The 20883-nt window shown below is 38.3% G+C and overlaps 1 protein-coding gene across 1 annotated transcript; it reads left to right on the top strand.

Annotated features, from left to right (window-relative positions):
• The first annotated feature begins 4779 nt into the window (after positions 1-4779).
• Positions 4780-19129, top strand: LOC120458142 (dual oxidase maturation factor 1). Its single transcript, XM_039645686.1, has 8 exons — positions 4780-4829; positions 8427-8558; positions 9961-10160; positions 10706-10763; positions 10876-11010; positions 17217-17648; positions 17795-18386; positions 18519-19129. The coding sequence occupies exons 3-8, from the start codon at positions 9996-9998 to the stop codon at positions 18559-18561; spliced, it is 1425 nt and encodes a 474-aa protein (XP_039501620.1). The 5' UTR covers positions 4780-4829; positions 8427-8558; positions 9961-9995; the 3' UTR covers positions 18562-19129.
• Positions 19130-20883: the final 1754 nt, after the last annotated feature.

The raw sequence follows: 20883 nt of genomic DNA, 5'->3' as shown, positions 1-20883 counted from the left end.
GACTACAGTGTGGAACATGCTTGTAAGTCACATTGTTGAGCTAATGACAGCCGCCGACGAGGTGTACACAACTAAACACAAATTTAAAGAGGCTTGAATGATCAGTGATAAACAGATTTTTGACAAGGAATTCTAGAATGCAATTTCCACTAGGTCTTATCTTTCATTACAAACATTAGTTAAAAAAAACAAATTTAGATTTTATTCAAAACTACAGAGAGTTTCATAAAGTCATAAGTATAATGTATAATTATATATCATAATGCATTTCGCGAAGCTTATTTGTTTTACGTTATTGCAATGTTCCAATTTTGATTGCTCTATTGGACTTCGCTTACGCTTTTTTTGCATGCGGGCGCTAATAGTTTTGAACCTGAGGAGAGACCTAAAAAATAAGCCAAAATCAATTCTCAGCTTTGTATGCCATGGGCAAGGCTAACCTCGAGCAATGAGCCACAAGCCACGAGCCACGAGCTGCGATTTAGATTCAGTCTCGTATTTGGATCGGGCTGGATTTTGGGTATTAAACATGTATAATTTGATTCAATTTGGCTTTTTGTTGTGACTCGGCGCGTTTCCACTTCCTTTTTGCCTTTCAGCGGGCTCGATAAAATATGATAGCTGATCGGTATCGGTTCATAAGCCCTCCAACCCACTTAGCAGAAAACAGGTGATTAAGTCTCTTGTGTCTGTCAGTTGATTGAACTCTAAAGGTTTTCCAACCGTCTCTCGAAGACTCAGTGTCACATTCGTTTGCTTTCTTGCTGGGTGGCCCCCTGTTCGGTGGCTGATTGACAATGATTGACAATCAAACTCCAGTTGGACCATAGACCCAGTGTGTGAGCATATATTTCCATATAGGTAGCGTGCTCAATGGCTGGGCTTATTATTGTAGCCAAGGCTTCCGCACGAAGTGTGCCTCGGAAGTTGTTAGTGGGTGGAAGTAATTAAATTCGATTTTAGCCATTCGATAACAACCGGAGTGGCGGTCAATGGTTGCTATGTGTGTAATTATTTCGTGGGGGTTCTGTGAACTAGTTGCAAGGGTATCGCGCCGAGGTCAATCAGTAAGGGAAAATCAAAGCGATTAAGAAAACGATGTGGCAGTACTTTAGATAACTAGTTAAATTTTAAACTAAATTCTGATATACCTGAAATTTCTTGCTGCATAAACATTTGGATTTAAATTGTCCTTATTTCGATTTATAAGTGCTTTTGTTATAAGCTATCGAAATCATTTAAAAGAATTTTGGATAGATTGTAGTTACAATGATCTCTTTTTTTTTAAATTCTGAGTAAACACGCCGACATCTTTCACATTGCCAGCTCGTCAAGGTCGCACTTGTGGCGCCCAAACACCTTTTAAGTGCCCCTTTCCATCAACTGCCACAATTAGCCTCCAGAACCACCCAAGTTGTGTGTGTGCCGCCTGTCACATCATCAACGCGCTCGTCAAAAGGCAAGCCACCGAGCAAAATTGTATTAAAAATTAATTAAACAAAAAGCTGAGACTAATGTGAAAAACAATATAAAACACATTTGGCGCTTGCACTTGACCTTCCTCATTGCGAGCGCTCGAACCCAAAAAATACAAATAAAAAACGAAATGTATAAAATGTGGGAATTCGGGGGCAGAAAGGCGGCATGCATGCCGCGTAATTCGTCAGCCTCTGTTTTTGCTGGAATTTCTGATTTTGAACTTCATGAATTTAATTTGTGCGTAACGTATATTTCGCTTGTTTATAGTTTGTCGGGCTAAAATCAAGGCAACTGAATCGGCTGAATAACTGAATTCAATTTCGGAGACTGGCCGGCTTACACGGCGTATGCGCAACTTGATTAATTTATTACTCGGCGCTTGTGTCTGAGTGCGTATGTAATTGTAATTGGCATTCAAGTTGATTACTTCCTTATTTGGTTTTAAGTAAATTTTAGTGACGCATAGTTCGCTTTACAGTGGTAGGCCTTTTGGAGCGTGAAAGCGATTATAAAAATCATAAACAAAAATTTAAAAAAAAATCAAGATTTTTAAATTAACCAAATTGTTCAGCTAGAATCTCTTTAACATCAGAGAGTCGTAAGCATAGTTTGCCACACTTTAATTATCATAGCTTACTCACAGGTCCTACAAATCCAGTGAATAATTGTAATTAAAAGCAATCTGCTTATTTGCCATCGCAGGCATTGGGTCTTCCATTAAACCCATTATAATTATACTACAATTACCATTCCATCGGCAGACAACAATCTCCCATCGCAGCACATTTAATGCACTATCATCGCTCTGAACGGCAAATAAACCGACCTTGAACTTGAGGCGATTGCAAAGTAAAGTAACCGAGAGCATCAGCACTCGACGGCAAATCGCTTTATTTCCATTATAATTTTCCATTACATTGCCCTTTCCCTTTTCGGGGTATGAACTGCGGGTTATTTTGTATCTTTTTTTCAGCCGCTGACAGCTGGCAGCTGAGTTATGAATGCTTTTAGTGGAGGCTCGCAGAAACTGAGTCAGTCGAGCAGTTCCAAAAACGGCAATAACAAAACATAAGCCCAACCGAAAGTGACCGCCGCGTGGTTTGCATTCCTGATATGGGGCACGTACTTTATCTGCGACTCCTTTGCCCAGGGACCAACGACCGTCCTCGGTCTAGGCAGTCCAACTCTGTTGATTTCGCGACACATCCGGATTTTGTGTCTTTTTTGTGTTCATTTAATTTGGTTTGGGTGAGTAATGATGTCTTAAACGGTAGCTGCTTAATGCGTAGCTCAGAAGTTATCTTCCCTCGTCGGGTGATTAATTTTAATTTTTTATATCGCTTTTATTGCCGAATAATTTTTATTAACTGCTTGCAATCAACAAATCAGCGCGAACAAGAATTTTCGTTGTTCGGAAAAGGGCATTTCATGTTGGCCATTCCCGAGTGGCCTGCAGTCGTTGACCGCTTTGATCTGACCTTGCTTGGGGAATTTTCGTTAATTTCAACTTTGTGGTCAGCGCTTTGCACTGGTCCGGGATGCTGTTCATGCTGTTGATGATGATGTTTTTCAGATTTTTCTGGCTTTTATCGCCCATCAAGGTGATAGGTTTGCATATAAATGCCGCTAGAACAAAAGACTTTGGCGACGAACTCGAGGTGACTAAACATGTGTCCGATTTTGCTGTGAGAACAGTTAACAGAGTTTTTGCCCCAAGATATTTATTTTAATGGGAATGAATCATTGGACTACGTAGCGGAAGTATATTCGTTAATAGGGGTTGAATTGGAATAAATGTAGACCACAAATAAGTTCGCCAAATGTTTTAATAAATATCGTTTTCAACCGCAGTTTCAGAAATTTTATTCAAAACAGTTTAAACATAAATATTTTAGTAGTTTATGTACTTTTTAATGCTTTCCTTATAAATTACACGTTGTAAAAACAGTTATACGACTGTAACAGTTTTTTAACCAGCTTTAAACACGTTTACTTTTGGTAATCACAAAATAATACTTTTTATAATGGAAACTTAATACATCGGCTAAACTTCTAATGCCTTACGTATAATGAATTACTGATTTTACAGCATTATTTACTTTTTGTTTATGCTTGTTTTTATGGCTAATTTTGCACACCATAAAAGATTCACTACTGAAGACAGCAAAAATCAGGCATAGTGCGGCTGAAAAGTGGCTTTAGTGTTGACCAGCCAAATTTGCAACTGTCGAGATCCACGAGATGAGATCGCCCCCTGAATGGATTGACTGGACATAAACAGAGATCACGGAGGCTAACTTGGTGATTTGACTTGGCGTTGGTGCGTGGCACGGTAGTCGCTAGTAAAAATTCAATTAGCAAATTAAATATTAATTACCAGACGGGTCTCTATGCTAATTCAATTAGCAACAGTAGCAGCTGGTCAGCTGTAAATAACTAAAAAAGTTGGAACGATCCGGAGATGAAGTTTCTGGTAATTAAAATTATCCAATACTTAACACCTGTTTTTGCTTGCAGAACTGTTTCGATTGTAGAGTGCTGTGTGTGAGGTCGCGATTTGTCCAAAATTTCTGTAGATAAATGAAAAACATTTTTTCTTTGTGTTATTTATATTTTTAATTGATCTTATAATTTTAATAATTTTTTTTGCCTTGTACAATGCATTTTGCCAGCTATATTATCACTACAATTCTTACGTTCATTTTGCTAAATATAAATGTTACTCATAAATTGCCATTTTTAGTTACTAGGCTATAAATAAATCTTCTGTTTTTAATGCCGAGCATAGTGTTTCTACAATAATATTTTAAGTGGCTTATTACAACTTATTTAAAATGTCAGCTAACGAAATTACGTTCAACAGAGTTTTATTTCATTGTAACAATGCAAACTCGAATATTTTCTGTTCTAATATAACAGCTGCTTATATTACTAATATTTTTTCTCCTCGTGACAGGTGCCTTGCATTCTCGCCCGGCTGATTAAAGTTTGTAATTTGCTGCCCGGTTGTGAATTTAGTGTGAGGCCAGGCCCAAGATGAACCAGTTTGCGGTTCGAAAGTGTGGCAGCCTAGAGTCGGACAAGGTCCCTGATCAGGAATAGCCCTGGCGATATGGCCAACTTCCCCGTCGGATTTGTTGGATTTTTTGTTTTATAATTTTGTTTTTTTGATTACTTTACTTTCGGACATACGCTTCATAAATTCACACTCACTTAAGCCTGCAATTAGCGGTAGAGCAAAAGCTCCCATCGCTTCGGAGCTTTGGCTCTCCAAAAGGTTTTGTCTTTCGCTCGCCGCTCTCGGCGTTCAGTTGATCGACGACAAGCTTTCGAAACGGACGCAGATATTTGTGAGTTGCCGCCGCGCATGCGCATTTTAAGTCAGTTGCAACAAAAACAAGGAGAGGCAGCGAAGACGAAATCGAATTGTGTTTTTATTTGTTTGCTTTTGTTTTGCCTGTGTGTTATGCCATGCACAAAACCACCGTGTTCGTAAAAGTGGAGAAAAATCAAAAATCGAAAATTTAAGCCGAAATAAGTTTGCCAAAACAAAAAGAAACCGCAAAAGCCGCGTTATAAAAACGCAAATAACGGTATTAAGTTTGAAGCTCATCTAGTTATTTGTATTTATGCTTTGCGCCTCGTGGTTGTCTGCATAAATAATAAAAAAAAAAAGCTTAAAACAAACAACAGTGTCGAAAAACCCTAACAATTTGCGGGCACATAAAATATAATTAAAGCCTGCAAATTTTTACCCAAAACATAAAAAAGTTAATCAACACGGTTGCAATTAAATGTTGCAATTTATTTTTTTGCAACTAAAGTGCGAAATATTCAGTGCAATACAATAATAAATAAATAAGTTTCGCTAAAGCTATACAAAGGGGAGTTTCTCCATAGAAAGATAAATAAAAAAATAACAAAATCCAAATTATCAAAAATATAATAACTTAAATAATTAGTAAATAAATAGTAAATAATAGTAAATAGTAAAAAGCAAAAATAGAATTGTGAACAATGGATAATAAATTATTTATTTTGTTGGGTAACAAAAATGTCAGAATTCTTCAAACTGATTGCCGAGACTTAAAGGAAAACCGAGAACTAAAAATACAATTTGATAAAGCAAACAAAAAAGAATTCTCAAACATCTAAAGGGGAGTCCGCCCATCCACACGTGTATGTGTGATGGGTGTAGAGTGTGTGGGTGTGGGTGGAAGCGGAAAAATCGTGTTGGTAATTTCTAATGCACATGTTCCCTTTGGTATTATTCAACACACTGCTTTAACACCCTTACTGAGAGTACTTTAATATGATTTAAAGGTTGACCGTTGTTTTCGAAATACTTAATATTTAGATATTTATTAAAATATGAACTTTAAATTTAAATACTTAATATTTAGTTATTTAATTAAATATGAACTTTTAATTTTAAAACAATGATCGTTTTATTGATAGAACTGTCAGTAATGTTTAAGCTTTTACGATTTTCTAAAGTCTATTCTTGATATGGTACTTAAATTAACTAGTCAGCGAAAGGGTACATAAATGTCGTGTTTTTCCCAATATTCCCCACTTCTCTCTGCATTTTCCTGCCTGCCCTTTTAGTTGTCGTTGAATTTGTATGACGTGTGTGCATCAGGTTGATTTTTGTGATGCGATTTGACTATGTAATTTCCATGTCAGTCGTTGGGATTACTTCATCTCCCGTTTCATTTCCTATATGGCCAGATGATTCAAACCAAACTGACCAGCGCAAAAATGAAAACAAAAACTACAGCTAAAATAAAACTAAAAAAAAGTTGCACGAAAAAGCCGGTTGAAGGCAACTCTTACATATTTACACGCACCAGCGCTCATTGAACACACGCCGCCAGCAGCAACAACAAAGCATACACAGAAAAAATTGTTTTTAACATTTACAATTTAAATATTTAGTGAAAAATGTTCGGATGAACAACGTTCGATTAATATAAAAAGTATTTATTGCAAATTGAGTTATCCGTTTTTATCTACATCGTAACCCTTCATATAACAAATGAAACATAGATTTCCATGTAATTCTTTTCTCTCACTGCATTACAGCAGCAGCAACAAAAGCAAAAGCAACAGGGCGACACCGAAACCTGTTGTTGTAGCTCTTGGTGCCTCTCTTGCTGTCTCTGTCTGTCTTCAAAAGACATTTGCAGAGTTTCCAGCTGCGTGTTGATTATGTCAATTTCATGTTTACTTCATTTCCTCAATCGTCCGGCAAAGGTGTGAGCGAGAGGAGCATAATGGGCGGAAAGGGGTGCGCCAGCAATTTCACTTTCGTTGGACTTGAAAATAAAAGCTGCAGTAGGAGTGTCAGTGAGTGCGAGAGAGAGAGGGCTTATTGGAGCAAGATAGAGGAGGTTGGAGCTGGGAAAAGAGAGCAAGTGAGAGTGAGAGTGCGCACAGCAAGTGGGCTGCATACGGTACTTGGATGCTGGTGCTACTGCTGCTGCTGCTGATGCGTCACTTGCTTTGTGGGGCGTTACTGCACCGTGGTTTAAGACAATAAACTTATTGCTATATAAGGTTCTTAATCTTTAAAATTTCATATACTTTGATAAACCGGCTAACAAGTCGTATACGTAATATTTAATTTTAAATAAAGGTTGAGCTCAAAATTTGTGAAATATTATGGTGCCATAGACGTAATAACAACTAATATAAAAATTTAGAAGGGTTAAGTTCTGTGAGATTAAAGGATTAATTTGTCGTTGTACTCACAAACTTATACATACATATATACATTATTGTTTAAAGTGTTAGTTCGTTTGAGAATAATAATATATTGAGTATTGCTTAGTATAACGAACAATTATTATATTAGGGTTATTCCGTTACCACAAGTTTAATTACTGTATCACTGTGCACCGGCGTCTTTTGTGTGCTACTCATCGCATATTTTCCGTTTCGTTTTGTAACTGTAATGTCTGTTTTTCCCATTGTCCGATTGTTGCTGGCTGTCGCTTTTGTTTTGCGCTTATAACGTAATAACGTAATGTGCTTGAAGATTTCCACATGCGATGCGTCGCGCTTTACGTTTTGGTGCCAAGTCCATCGCCGACGCCGACGTTCATTGTTTTTGCAGGCAATTGAGCCAATAAACTGACGCAAATCGTAGCGACTTACAAATTCCTGTCCGAAAAATATGCGAAGGTCAACCAGAGGCAGCGCCAACAACAACACCAATAACAACAAAATGAAACTCATAACAAAAAAGTTAAGAACACCCGCAAGTGGATTTTCATACGTGTGTTTGGAGTTCGCACCTTCAAACATGATTTCACGGACTGTCAGCTTGGCAAAAATTCTTATTATAAATGAAACAATTTATTACCGGGTTTTTAAAATAAAATGCAATTTATGTGCAAAGTCTGGTGGCGGCGGACTTGACTAGTTAAACCGGTTGACTGCCAGCAGCAGCAGTACAAAATGAAAAAAAGAACTATTGACTCAATGGGGGTGCAGTCAGCAACAGTAAAATGCAACTGCTAGGAAAATCATTTTTCTTCAATTTAAAGAATTAAGGAATAGTAGAACAAAGGATAACTTCTAAATAAAATCTAAATATTCGTCTTATAACAGAAATTGCGGCGATGGTGGTGTGAATTCGACAAAATATTTACCTTTAAAAATATAAACAATAAAACAATAACGTCGGTGTATAACTCTGCGATAAATCTATTAAGTGCTGTGCATAAAAATCCTAATAAACATGTAGTTTAAAAATAACTGAAAATTTCCATCAAATAAATCAAACCGTTTAAAATAATTAAATACATGTTCACAGCTGTGAAAACAAGAATATATTTGGCAAAATATTTCAACAACCATAATCGATATGTGTGTGTGTAAAATATTGTCTGGCTACATTATTTAATTCATTAATCATATATGCAAATTTCTTGATTGTTTAGATTCGGCTTAACGGCTAAGTCAAAGCTATAAATTGGTCATCAAAATTGGATTATACAAAAAATAAATAACAAAGTGAACACGAAAAGTTAATAACAATTATTTTGTATGCCGGTTTCTTCTTGACAAGTTTGGTAAGTGAACTTTAAGACGTGATGAATGAGACTCAATGATAAAATGATGTTAGATGATTTGTTGCCGCAATAAACGCAGGCTAATGAAGAAATAATGATTCGCAAACAAATTTAAAAATAGGAACAATAGAATCATTGCGGAACTGGCCAACTGCATAGCCTCAAGGCATTGATCTGTGTATAATTCTCTTTCTTATTCCTCGTGCTGGTTTACCCTCGAGCCTCACAACTTTCACAAGTCAGAACGCGTGCTGTGCTGAGTGGGAAAACCCAGCTGAAGTATACTGAGGGCCAGCTTAATGTCTGTATAAGATACCTACATCCGCGTGCCTAAGCACGTAACACGTTGCGTATGCGCAATTCCCATACTCCTTCAATCAAGAGATATGTTGAGGGGACTATTAAATTCAGAAACACTAATCATTATCTATCAAATATGAAGATGTGTTAGCGAGTTTGGAAATACTGTGGCTCTTAAAAGTCGTAGGGAATGTCCCACCAAAAATTTACTCAGTTTTCAAATGTTTACAGATCGTTAATCTATTAGTGAAAAAGTAGATTTGCATTCTTAGGTATTTTCCCTTAGTTTAATAATTTGTAATTTATTTATTCATATACCAAGACAACATATACAGATATGTTCGTGACCTCTGTGGACCTCTATTAATATACATTTTTAGCTTTTGCTAGGGTATTTATAAAATCGCTACGACCGTGCAGCCATTGTGTTCAACCCATTCAATTTTATCGATACTTAATTATAACTTTTGCCTACGTCATTGCTTCAGAAGCAGAAATCAGCAGTCGAAGCTGATGATGGTTTTCACGCCGGTTTCAGTTGCTGTTTTGGTTTCTTAATTGTTCAAGCCCCCACATCTCACATGGCATCTAAAGATTTCGACGTAGCTTTTTATTGGTAATTTGTTTGTCTTTAGATCCGGTTCTAGGTCTCATTTCTGGTTTTTTAACTTTTCAAACAATTTTGTAGAGCGACCAAGTCAAATTGGTTTGTTTCTGTTTTTAAAAGAACATTATGTCGTACCTCGTGTAGATTACTTAACTTTTAAATATTTTACATTTCCGGGTACTCATAAATACTCATACCCAATAAAAATATTTGCATATTTTTTTTGTCTGTTTACCAAACTAATTTTGCATTGAGGTGCCTGCCACTTAAAGTTAAAGTATCTGCTACCTAAAAGCTTAGTCACGAATTGCAGATACGTGGTATCTGCAAGATGCGATGAGATCAGTTGTGCCGAGACTCGCATGATTTTGCAATGCAAATCTTTTAAATTAAGTGCTCTTGCGAAATACTCACGCAGATATATCCGTCAAATTAATTTTGGCGTTTTTTGCCGCAATACTTTTTATATAATATCTTAATTTTTTATTCGCATAGATCCCAAAACCCCGACATCAGCAACAGCAACCAGCATGAAAGGCTGGTTCGACGCGTTTCGAGACGATGGGGGACCAACGCTATATTCCTTCTCAAATCGAACACCCGTCACCGGAGATGTATCAATCGTAGCCGTCTCAGTGCTATTTGCCACATTTTATGTGGCATTTTTAGTCATCTTTCCGGGTGTCAGAAAACAGGTGAGTTTAGACTAGAGTGCATTTAATTAAGATTGCATTTAATATGTGACTAACTTGACAAGAATAAATTCAACACTCTTGTTTATCGTACATATCCGAGCAAATTGTAACTTAATTTGACATAAAATATTGCTAATAAAAGCCAAGAAAGCTCGTTAGTTCAAAGTAATAAATATATTTTATTGCGAGAATGCAAAGTTATTGAGTATTTATTACCGTATCATTTGCTAGTCAGACTGGAATCAATTTTCTCACGCTGTTGCCAGCTGGTCTGTTTAATTGAATTGTGCCAACTACTTGGCATCGCCGTAATCGTCGGCACGTTTCCAACAGAAGTCAGATAAATCTTACAGCAATGTACTCGTATATATAAACCTCTAATGAGAGAGTCAAAAGCAAACCAGTTTTCTATAGGCGCGCCCTTTTTTCTTGTCCGTTGGTCTCTATCGATTTGTTGGTTTTATTAGAGCGCTGCAAACACTGAATGCATTTTGTCTTGTAGCTTGATTAAGTTTAATTTGTATTAAATATTATCCCGTCCACAGAAGTTCACAACGTTTTCGACAGTCACATTGAGCCTTTTTGTGGGTCTAGTCATACTAAGTGAGTATAGAGTGACCTTCAATCAGCACAATATTATATATTTGATTTGCATTAAAATCAACAACAATGCCCAACCTGGGAAACGCTAACGTGCCCCGTCTTTATCCAACAGTCACTCGCTTGGGATCCGCGTGGCATGTGGCACATGCAACTATCATCGCGCCATACAAAGCCTTCTCACGCGAGAAGCTCCCAGCGCGCATCGGCACCCACATTGGCCTCATGCACGTCAATGTGACGCTGACGGGTAAGTTTGCCAATCCAATCCAATCCAATCTAATCCCATCCAATACAATCCGATCCTATCCGATCCAATCCAATCCGCAAACAAGTAGGTACTTGTGCCATGGGTGAATGGGTTGTCATCTCTGATTATATTGGCACCACCGATGAGGTTCTCGTACGACAGTAAAGGTTTTTGAATTTGTGTTAAATATAGTTTTGTTTATAGGAATTCCGAAAAATTCCAATTCATTTATAAATGATTTTCTTATATTTAAATGGGCATTAAAATCACTTTTAATATATAAAAGTACATACATCTTGTACAACAAGATTGTTTGATTCAACTGTAGTAATCAGGTTTCGTTCAATGCTGTACAAATAATTTTTATTTATTTAATGTTCAATAAGTTTTTAATTATAAGTTTTTCCAGCATTTCTCTGAATCGCTGATTGAATAGCTATTGTAGTCAATTTTTGTACGTTTATGTATGTCCAACTGAGGTTTTAATTGGTTAAGCAAAATAATCCCCGATCGTCTAAGTTTTGTCTGTTGATTTTTGAGTTTTTGAGGCAGCTCGTGCACGCCCCCATTTTTCGAGGCAAACTGCGATGGGAGATAAAAAACGAGCGTCAACGTGAACAATTGAGCAATTTTCATTTTAGAAAAATGCTGCATGTATGTATGTATGTATATATAAATTTTATTAAAACGCTGCCTTTTTGTGCATTCTCTGGAGCAGTTGCAGCTTAGGGCTCGACTTGACTTAAGCTACTGGCTAATTGATTTCAAAACTTTAGCGTAGATCTTTTTGCGATATTTTTCGGCGCCGTTCGCTTTTGTTTGGCTATCAAACGCAGCGTGGGCGGTGACGTCAGCTGCGGGAGTTGCTGCCGCTTTGTTTGTTGGCTCCTGCCAAGTGCCAAGTCAAGTTGCATGTCACGATTCTTGGCAACAATAGTGGCCAACAGCAGCAACAACAAATTGAAATGCCACTCGACTCGCGCTCAGCTCGACACCTGCGGAAATATTCGATTCCAATAGCAAACGCTCGTTGAGGAGGCCTCTGTGCACACATATGTATGTTCGTACTATACTCGTAGAGGTATATGTAGAGGTAAGAGGTACGTGTGTGTAGCATGTGCATATCTATCCAAACATATATTCGCCGGCTTGTTTGATTGTTTGCTCGTTTTACTCACTCACTCACTACTTGGCTCATCGAAAAGGTGAAATGCTTTTGTGTTTGAGTCGGGGCTACCTTAGACCCCAGCTGAATCAATTGGAATGCCAGTTTCAAGTCAACTCGAGCACGAATAATCCGAGCCATCCAATCCTATCACATCCTAACCCCCATTTGCCAACAGTCCGGGCGCAAGAGCGCTGAATTCAAATCAGGTTTAAATTGTTTGGCCCGGTGGCAATAATTTTTTGTTTGCTATATTTGGAGATTAAATTTAATGTTGCCCTTTGAGGGCAAGCGATTTCGGCATAGAAATCTAAATATTTGCAGTGCCAGTTACTTTGGACGTAGGTAATTGGATTTATAAAGTGTTTAGACTTTGGTAATTTCTCCAGATGCCAGAGATATGGTTTCATGATTTTCAACTTCCACCTTTTGAATATTTCATTATACTCGAAATTTGGCAAATTACTGCTTCCAAAACAGAAAACCCTCAAAGTCTCCGCGAAAGCATAAATGACTTTAATAATATGGGAATAAATACTTTTTCATATATTATGACATAATTGGATGTAAAAGTATATATTATTTTGTACATTTAAATTTAAAATATTGTATTTTCAAAAAAATCACGGGTGAATTCAGGAGAAATATTTTTTAAAGTGTTCTGTGCAAACGAAAAGTTGTGTACAGATACTCTGAGAAGTACACATATGTATATGCATTAATATATATTTGTATATTTGCCCTGTTGCCCCTTCCACTGTTGGCTGTGGGCATTATGTCGGTTGCCATATTGGTTTTGACTAATACAGATTTGTGGAGTGTCTGCCCCTTTCCCTGAATCGTGAGAGTGTTATTTCGGTAGCATTTTCCCAGCCCCATCCAAAGCAAATGCCCCAATGCCACCCCCCAGCAAATGCTAAGTCAATGACGTTTGCCAAAACTGTTTCACGTGTTTTCATTCCCTATTGTTGCTGGTGGTGGGCGGTTGTGTTTGGTGGTAAAAGGGCAAATGTAGCCCCAAGTTGACAGCTGCTGCTCTACAAGTATTTCTTGCCTGCCATACGCCTTTTCCCTGGTATAAATTTCGATTTTGAATATGATAATTGCTCATGTCAATTGGTGAGTGGTAGTTGAATGTACGGCTTAGTCTTTTGCCTGACAACTTAATTGTTGCACTCGTTATGAGCATGGCTTAAAGTTACTTTTCACGTGGTTTTTCAATTGTGATCTGAAGCATTTTCCATTGCCAAATCAAAGTCAGGCAAATGTCAAATTCGGGTGCCAAAGCTTGAGTACCCGTGGTTTATGCAGCCCAATCATCAAATAACCCAATGATGATGATCTTTTTATAATAATGATTACTTTTTTTTGTGCCTTGTGGCATGCTTTTTTATACTTTGTACTTTTTGGCCCAATCTGCGGTGACTTTTGTGCACTTAATTATATATCATTATGACTTTTGTGCACTTCCATTTGAGTTGCAGTTTTTATTCGTTGCGGTCTGGCATTTATTTGACTCGAATAGGTTACGGCGTATTTATGGTTATATGTATATGCTTCAATCATTTATGTCTGATGTGGGTGTGTGTGCAGTAAGCTTAGAAACCAATTGAAGTGGGGAATTAAGGGTACCAGGTGTTGCAGGCAATTACGATTGGCTTTGTTACTCTCAGCTTTGTTTTAATTCCCAATGTACTCGGTTCTCTGTAGCTCATTGAAAACGTTTGATTCGATAGCATATGGCTATTTATGCAGTATAGTATTACCAAGAACAATTGGTATTGGGTGATGAAAAGCTACAAGAGCGCTTAATAAATAAATCAAAAAGTATTAATGAGTATAGTGAGCCTACAAACTACACTGCAAATTAAATAAAGACATGTCACTGACCCTTTTTGGTATCTTTGCATACCAAATCCATTCTATTATAAACAAAATTAATTGTGATTTGATTTTCCAAATCGCCTTTTTAGAGTTCTTCTCGTTCTCTTCTAATGAAGATGGACATGGGCTACTCACTCTAGCGTTGTTCACAGCACATGACAGAAATGGAACATTTATTTATTTTTGTGCAGACACATGGCGGCTCTTGAAGTTGATGGGGTTGAGGAGTAAACAATTTAAAAAAAATACAGTTGAGCTCATTCATTGTCTCTCTGCTGTGTCTTGTGTGTCGTGTGCCTGTGTCTATTGTTAAGTCATGATTAATTTAGGTTTTTCTGAACGGGGCCGCTACTGCTGCTAAATTGTTTTTAGCCCCAAACACTTTTCCTCTCTGGTCCACGCTGTGTGCATAAGTAAACACGAAAATCAGCATAATCATCACTTAAAATTATGAAAAGGCATAAAAATACTTACACATATTTATATTTTTTGTGGCTGCCACGGATGCCCATACTTAAGCGCGAGCTACCCAACATCATCGTCATCCAACTCAAGTATCTCGTAGGGAAACGTCAATTTCGTATACGTAGATATGGTAATTTTTGTTAATGTGGCTATTGTTGTTATAACGCTTTATTTTCAATACAACAACTTTGGGCTCCATTAACGAAGTTTGAAGTTTGCGGAAGCTTATTTTCGTTCTGGGCGCTAACAACAATGGGCCATTGTAAGTTGTTGATGATCCAAGTGGTTTGATGATACTTGCTTATAAAGTATGATGAACAGAAAACTTGCACCTACGGAATAGTTAACTTTTAAATTTTTCCAAAATCATATACTATAAAGTTTAGTAAAATAGTTTATATGCGTAATTCTTTTGTTAGATGTCCCATGCCTGATCTCAAATATTTTATAACCGCATTGCCCAATCTGGGATTTTATGGGTTGTAGTATTTAAAAGCAACTCTTACTTCCACCTAGGCTAGATCTGTATCACTGCTACGATAAAGCAGCGTTTAAATCAAAAGAGCTCTGCAATTACCATTTCAAATGGTCAAAATGAATTGAACCGGTTCAACTTGCAGCATTTCCACGTTCAACAGACCCCAGGTGAAACAAGTCAGTCCGGTCACCACGAACTGGGAAATCATAACGATTGTCAGTTTAATGACTCCACCATCGATCCACAATGTGCGTAGACGGTGCGTAGACTTATAGACTTGTTGTCTTGTGGACTTGTGGACTTGGCTTAGGTCGGGGTTGCCATTTTCGGTGCAGTTTTAATCGCGATGTAGAGGGGAAACCGGAGGACAGGCCAAAACCTTGTCCCGCGTCGAAGGCCAAGCCCCAGAGCATATATTATATGACAACTTCTGACGATTTATGTAATTTATATACATTTTTTTTCGTGGCGCTGAGTTTGTAATTTGTAAGCTTACTTCGGCTGTAGGTAGCCATTTTTGGGCATAAATTCAGACCGCTTGCCGGCTTAACTCTCTGGTGAGTCATTCGGTTGAGTAAACTATTTTAATAGTGTGGAGCGTGGGAATGTTTGTATAAATAATCTGGTTTTAGTTGCTTACATCTATTGACGTACCAGTTATTAAATTACTAAGAACATTTATCAATTGGCCACATGTAAAATATACATGTGAGTCCCTACTTTTTTAAAGTCTTCGAGGTCATTGTCATCATTTCTTTTTAAAATTTAAATGGAATTATTTGTAGTTTTACTCGTAAAAGCATTTTTATTGAGCTTTATAAATTAACATAATCTTTTTTTGCATTTTCTTGTTTTTGCATATTAATTCGTTAGCCTCTAATTAAAAAACGCTGAGCAGCTTTTTAGACCACTTTAGTCTTAAGATACAAATTTTTTTTTTTTTTGCATAATTTGTTAGTCGGTGCCAGACACCCTGGCAATTGATAATTCCATACCATACCAATCATATATCATTTTTAATTTCTTGCCGACGAAGACCCCTTTTGGCTGTTCAAAGCAAAGCAAAAATATAAGATTAATGATTTTTGCATAAATGTTAAAGAGCTTTTAGAATTTAGTCACCAATTCCAACGATTTTGGTGGGCAGAAACTTTAATTTGCATTTCGTTCCTTTTATTGTTTTATAGATTTTGGAAAGGAAATCACATTTGAGTTTCTCTTCCATTCACAAACCATTCCAAACAAAAGCCCATTAGTCAAATTATATTTCGTATATGCCCATGCGTCACACAATTTTATACCATAGTGTATATTTGGTTGCAGTTGTTGTATTTTATAATGGAATCAACCAATGCGGAATCACATGGCTAAGTTGTTTGGCCGCACGAGAGGTGTGCAAAGTTGTCTATAAATTATGCAAATGATTTTGCGTATTTGTTAAGCATTTATCTTGCTCACTCTCTTTCAAGAGTGGGCAAAATAAATAAACAAAATGCAAAGCGGGCCAAAAGCGCGTGCGCTGCTAACCGGAAAAATTTTTGACAAATCTTAATAAACTATGCAAACAGAGAAAAAAAGACGGAAAAGTGCACTTGTTGCACATTGATTATGCGATTTCGTTGTTGGTGTTGCACTTTTAAGCCGCTCACTTGAGTCTGCTTGTGTAAGGTTAGCGCGTTTAAGCCATTGACAATGAATTGCTCGCCGAGTGAGAGGAGCGGCATGAAAATCAACATATTACGCATACGCAGTGTGCCGCGGGCCTGGGCGCAACTGCAGCAGACATTTCCGCCTGCAACAGGAAATGTTTATTTGATTTTTGCTTATTTTTCTGTCAGTTTTCTGCCTGTAATTGCTGTGAAGGTTGTTTGATTGAGTGCCATTTGAAGGTGTTGTCATTTTCCGATTGCAATAAAAGGTTCTGACTGTCAAATGCTTGATGGTTGTCTTGTTTTTTTCTAGTGGTTGTCAAGTGGTCATGTCCAAGTGCATATTAGTAAATGATTTTCTTGGGGACTTAGGACTGTGTTACTAAATGAAAAAATATTGAAATGATTTATATTTCGAATACGTAATAATTTTATATTCGTTCCCTTCTCTCTAAAAGTGTACCAATGTTTTATTTCAGTTTTTTTGTTACTTAAAATAATAAAAATAATAGGTGAAACTAAATGTTGTAAAAATAATTGTTTTTTTTTCTGTATTTGTCAACAGCGATTCCCATTGGAAACTGGACGCCACCGGACATCGACTACAACGAGCGCTTCACCTGGGAGGGAGCCAATGACATGAGTGCCAACTACCGCCACGCCCTCCAGCGAGGACTCCCCTTTCCCATCCTGACCGTGGCCGAATACTTTAGTCTGGGCCGTGAGGGATTCTCGTGGGGTGGACAGTATCGAGCCGCAGGATATTTCGCGAGCATAATGCTCTGGGCCTCGCTGGCCTCGTGGCTGCTGATGAACCTGCTGCTGATAGCGGTGCCCCGATATGGAGCCTATATGAAGGCTTTGACAGGTGCCCTGCTGGTCTGCACCACGGTGGGCTATCATTGTCTGCTCCCAAAGAGACCTTTGTCCATTCACCTCGAAGGCGGACGTCTGGAGTTTCATTTCGGCTGGTGCTACTGGCTGGTCTTGGTGGCAGGTGAGTAAATGGCATCCCTTTGATCTTATAATATGGAAATGCTGGAGAGGGGTGTGCTTAAAAATTTCATTTAATTTAACGAGGTTTTAAATAATTGTTACCTTTAAAGATGCACTTTCTTATTGAATATTCCGCTGCTCGTTTAGGCATTCTCTGCTTTATTGCGGGTGTTCTGATCTCCATTATTGACTTGGTTTGGCCACACACCTTCTCCACTGTGCTGGAGGTTTACTACGGCACGCCATACGATCGCCATGTGATCCTCGAGGAGTCCAGTGATGTGCGCTATCGCAAGCCGCGCAACAGCCGCAGCCTGGAGGATCCACCTGGACTGGGATCCCGCATCCTGCGTCGCCTCAGCTCTAAGGCACGTGACTTGCAACCGGGCACGGCACCGCGACGCGATAGTCCGGCCGGAGTGTCTAGTAGCGGGGGAGTGGAAAACAAGGGCTTCCAGTCGGATGCACCAAAGAGTCCTTGGAGATATCCCTTCCGAAGGTCGCAGCAACTGGCGGCGCAGCAGCACTCGCATCCACTGCATCAGCATCCGCTGCAGCAGCACCATCAGCACCACCAGCACCACCATCAGCAGCAGCTGCAGTTCGTGGGCGGTCCGGTGGTGCAGCACCCCATGCATCATATGCAGCGCACCATGTCGCAGGATTCAGGATCCAGCATTGCCTCGGCAGCCGTGCAAATCTCCCCGCTGCACAAGCATGCTCTGGCGCGGATGTTGCCGTAAGTTCCCAGTTTTACATAAAATCACGTTTTCACTATTAGGGGGAATAAATAGGAATATACCTTGAAAACATGAAAATATGTGTAAAAAATTACAAGTTGTTATATAATATCTAATTTCTTTGCCTACAGTAATCCTCCCGTGGAGCGCATTCGTGACATGGATCACTGGTGATTGCCATTGGACAAACCATAAAAATCGACTATTTTTATTGGGCTTAATTCAATCTTGACTAATTGGAAATAATTTTAAAGGAAAACTTAAAACAAAACAATTTGTGATAATTTCTTAATTTAAACAGAACAAATCAACACAAATTAGGATGAAAAATATTTTATAATTGACATACTTTAAAGCACATACTTTAACTTTGATAGCATAAATAACGAAAGCGATGTTAAACTTAAAACTACTTTAATTAAATTATTTTAAATGATAAGCTAACCATGTAATAACAATCGACGAATCAAATTTAGATATAAGAATGTTTTTAGTGATGTTTATTTGTGATAAGACAATCCTGCCACACGCGCACAGTGAAATCGACACGTACAGGAGCGAGAATTATGGCAAAAAACAATGTTTATTTCTAAAGTAATTTATTATTTGTAATTTGAATTCAATGCCAGTGTCTATGACGAATAAGATGTCAACAATATGTGAAAAACCCGTTTAAGTGTAATTTAGAAGCTGACCATGTTTAAAAACGATAAGATTGGAAGAAACACGATGACGTAAATCATTTCGAGTCTAATTATTCCGTGGGATTAGTATTTCAAGGAAGACATCTGAAGGAGTTACCAAAGTCCTGATTTCACTGAAAACCTCAAACGTTTTGCTAGATTTCCCTTGGCTTTTATAGCATAAATTGAGTTAAGTGTGCATTTCTAAGCCCGCCTAACCAGATTTTATTCTCACTTAAACTAGTCAAATAAATCAATTATCCCAGCAGAGAATCCTGCCCTGCGGAGCGCCAAAGGGTAGGACAAAGCATTGCGAGCGAGTGCAAATAAATAAAAACAAATAAAATGTACTTCATATGCAAGGCGAGCATAAATAGACAGTTATATTGCCCACCCACCTCGACCACCCACTTCTGGCAGCGCGAGCGAGCGAGAAGGACAGTGCGATGTCCTGTGTCGCTATCGCACGCTTTTCGGTTTAGAGTTCAAGGAATCAAGATTTATGACATTTTTATTACAAAAACGAGCGCAGTTAGTTGTGGGCGGACGGGCACTCCTACGCCCCCCACCCCTTTCTCCCACACACATTCCGCCACTACGCTGACTTCAAAAATATGCAGCCAGGCGCGTCAAGCCATTATTTGGACTTGGGCCTTGGGAGCGCCAACAGCTACACGGCAAACTGCAGAAGAGGATTAGCTTTTGGAGTTATGCCTTGCTGAGTAACGAACTAATATCAGGAGAACAAGAAAGAGTTGTAAAGGAATAATGATGTTTAGTAACAGTGCTGGCATAACTTATATTAGCACCTTAGAAAAAAAGTAAAGAGCCATAAAATATATCCGTATCTGAAATTACCCGTTCAATAATCAAGAAGATACTATTTATACTTTCAACTATCTGCAGTGAAAGCACAGAATTTTTTCTCAGTGCACTGGCCTGCGCCTGGGCTCGGGCTGGGAAATGCCGCCGCATGCAACGGAAGGCGCATAATTCACAAAACAGCAGGCGATACTGAAGAGGAGGAGGAGCAGGGGAATGGAGCAGTTGGCAGAGGCAAATGCAATGGGAATCTGGCCATGGGATACAAGAACACCGTCCCACCCAGCACCTTAGGATGCTTTTTGACTCTCAATTTTAATATAAACAAATTGCAAACGTTCATATTTATGACATTTTTTCCTTTACCTCCTTGCCGTCTTCAGGTCCTTTTTTTCCTATACTTACATTTAAAGATTTCGAAGTGAGAAAGGTATTTTTGGGTGGTTAAATAGTCGGATAAACACTGAAACTGTAACTTTATGCTTGCAAGCTGCATACGTAAATCAAGAAAATTTAAATGCTACAGTTTTTACCCACATTTTGTCTTTAAATCAAGGCAATGTCAAAATCTCTAGAGAGTTGCATGACACACTAAGCCGAATGTGATCTTGACAATATATTTTCTTGGTTTCCCTTTGTTTTCCGCCCAATTTGTGTTGCATACTTTTCCATACTGTTTTGCGCATGGAGGAAATTCCATTAACAATACGCATCAATTTGCATCGATCATTGTGGGGCTAACAATACGTCCAATATGCCACACAGAAACAATGAGGGCAAAAATAAAATAAGCAAAAAAAATAAAATACAATCGAGTTGCATTCGTGGGAGAGTAAGATAAATTCTCTTGGCAGCTGTGCTAACGAGCAGCCCCGGGGAAAGCATGAAATGGTGGAATGAAGGGGGTTTTTGGGGCTTATGGGAGGTTGTGGGGGGTGGGGGTTATAGACTTTTTGTCAAGGCAACAAGCAAACAAGTATTTGCTGAGTAA

Source organism: Drosophila santomea, chromosome 2L (genome assembly GCF_016746245.2).
Source record: "Drosophila santomea strain STO CAGO 1482 chromosome 2L, Prin_Dsan_1.1, whole genome shotgun sequence".
In the NCBI taxonomy this organism is placed as follows: Eukaryota; Metazoa; Arthropoda; class Insecta; order Diptera; family Drosophilidae; genus Drosophila; species Drosophila santomea.
Note: the sequence above shows the minus strand (reverse complement) of the source record. Positions and strands in the feature narration are given on the sequence as shown.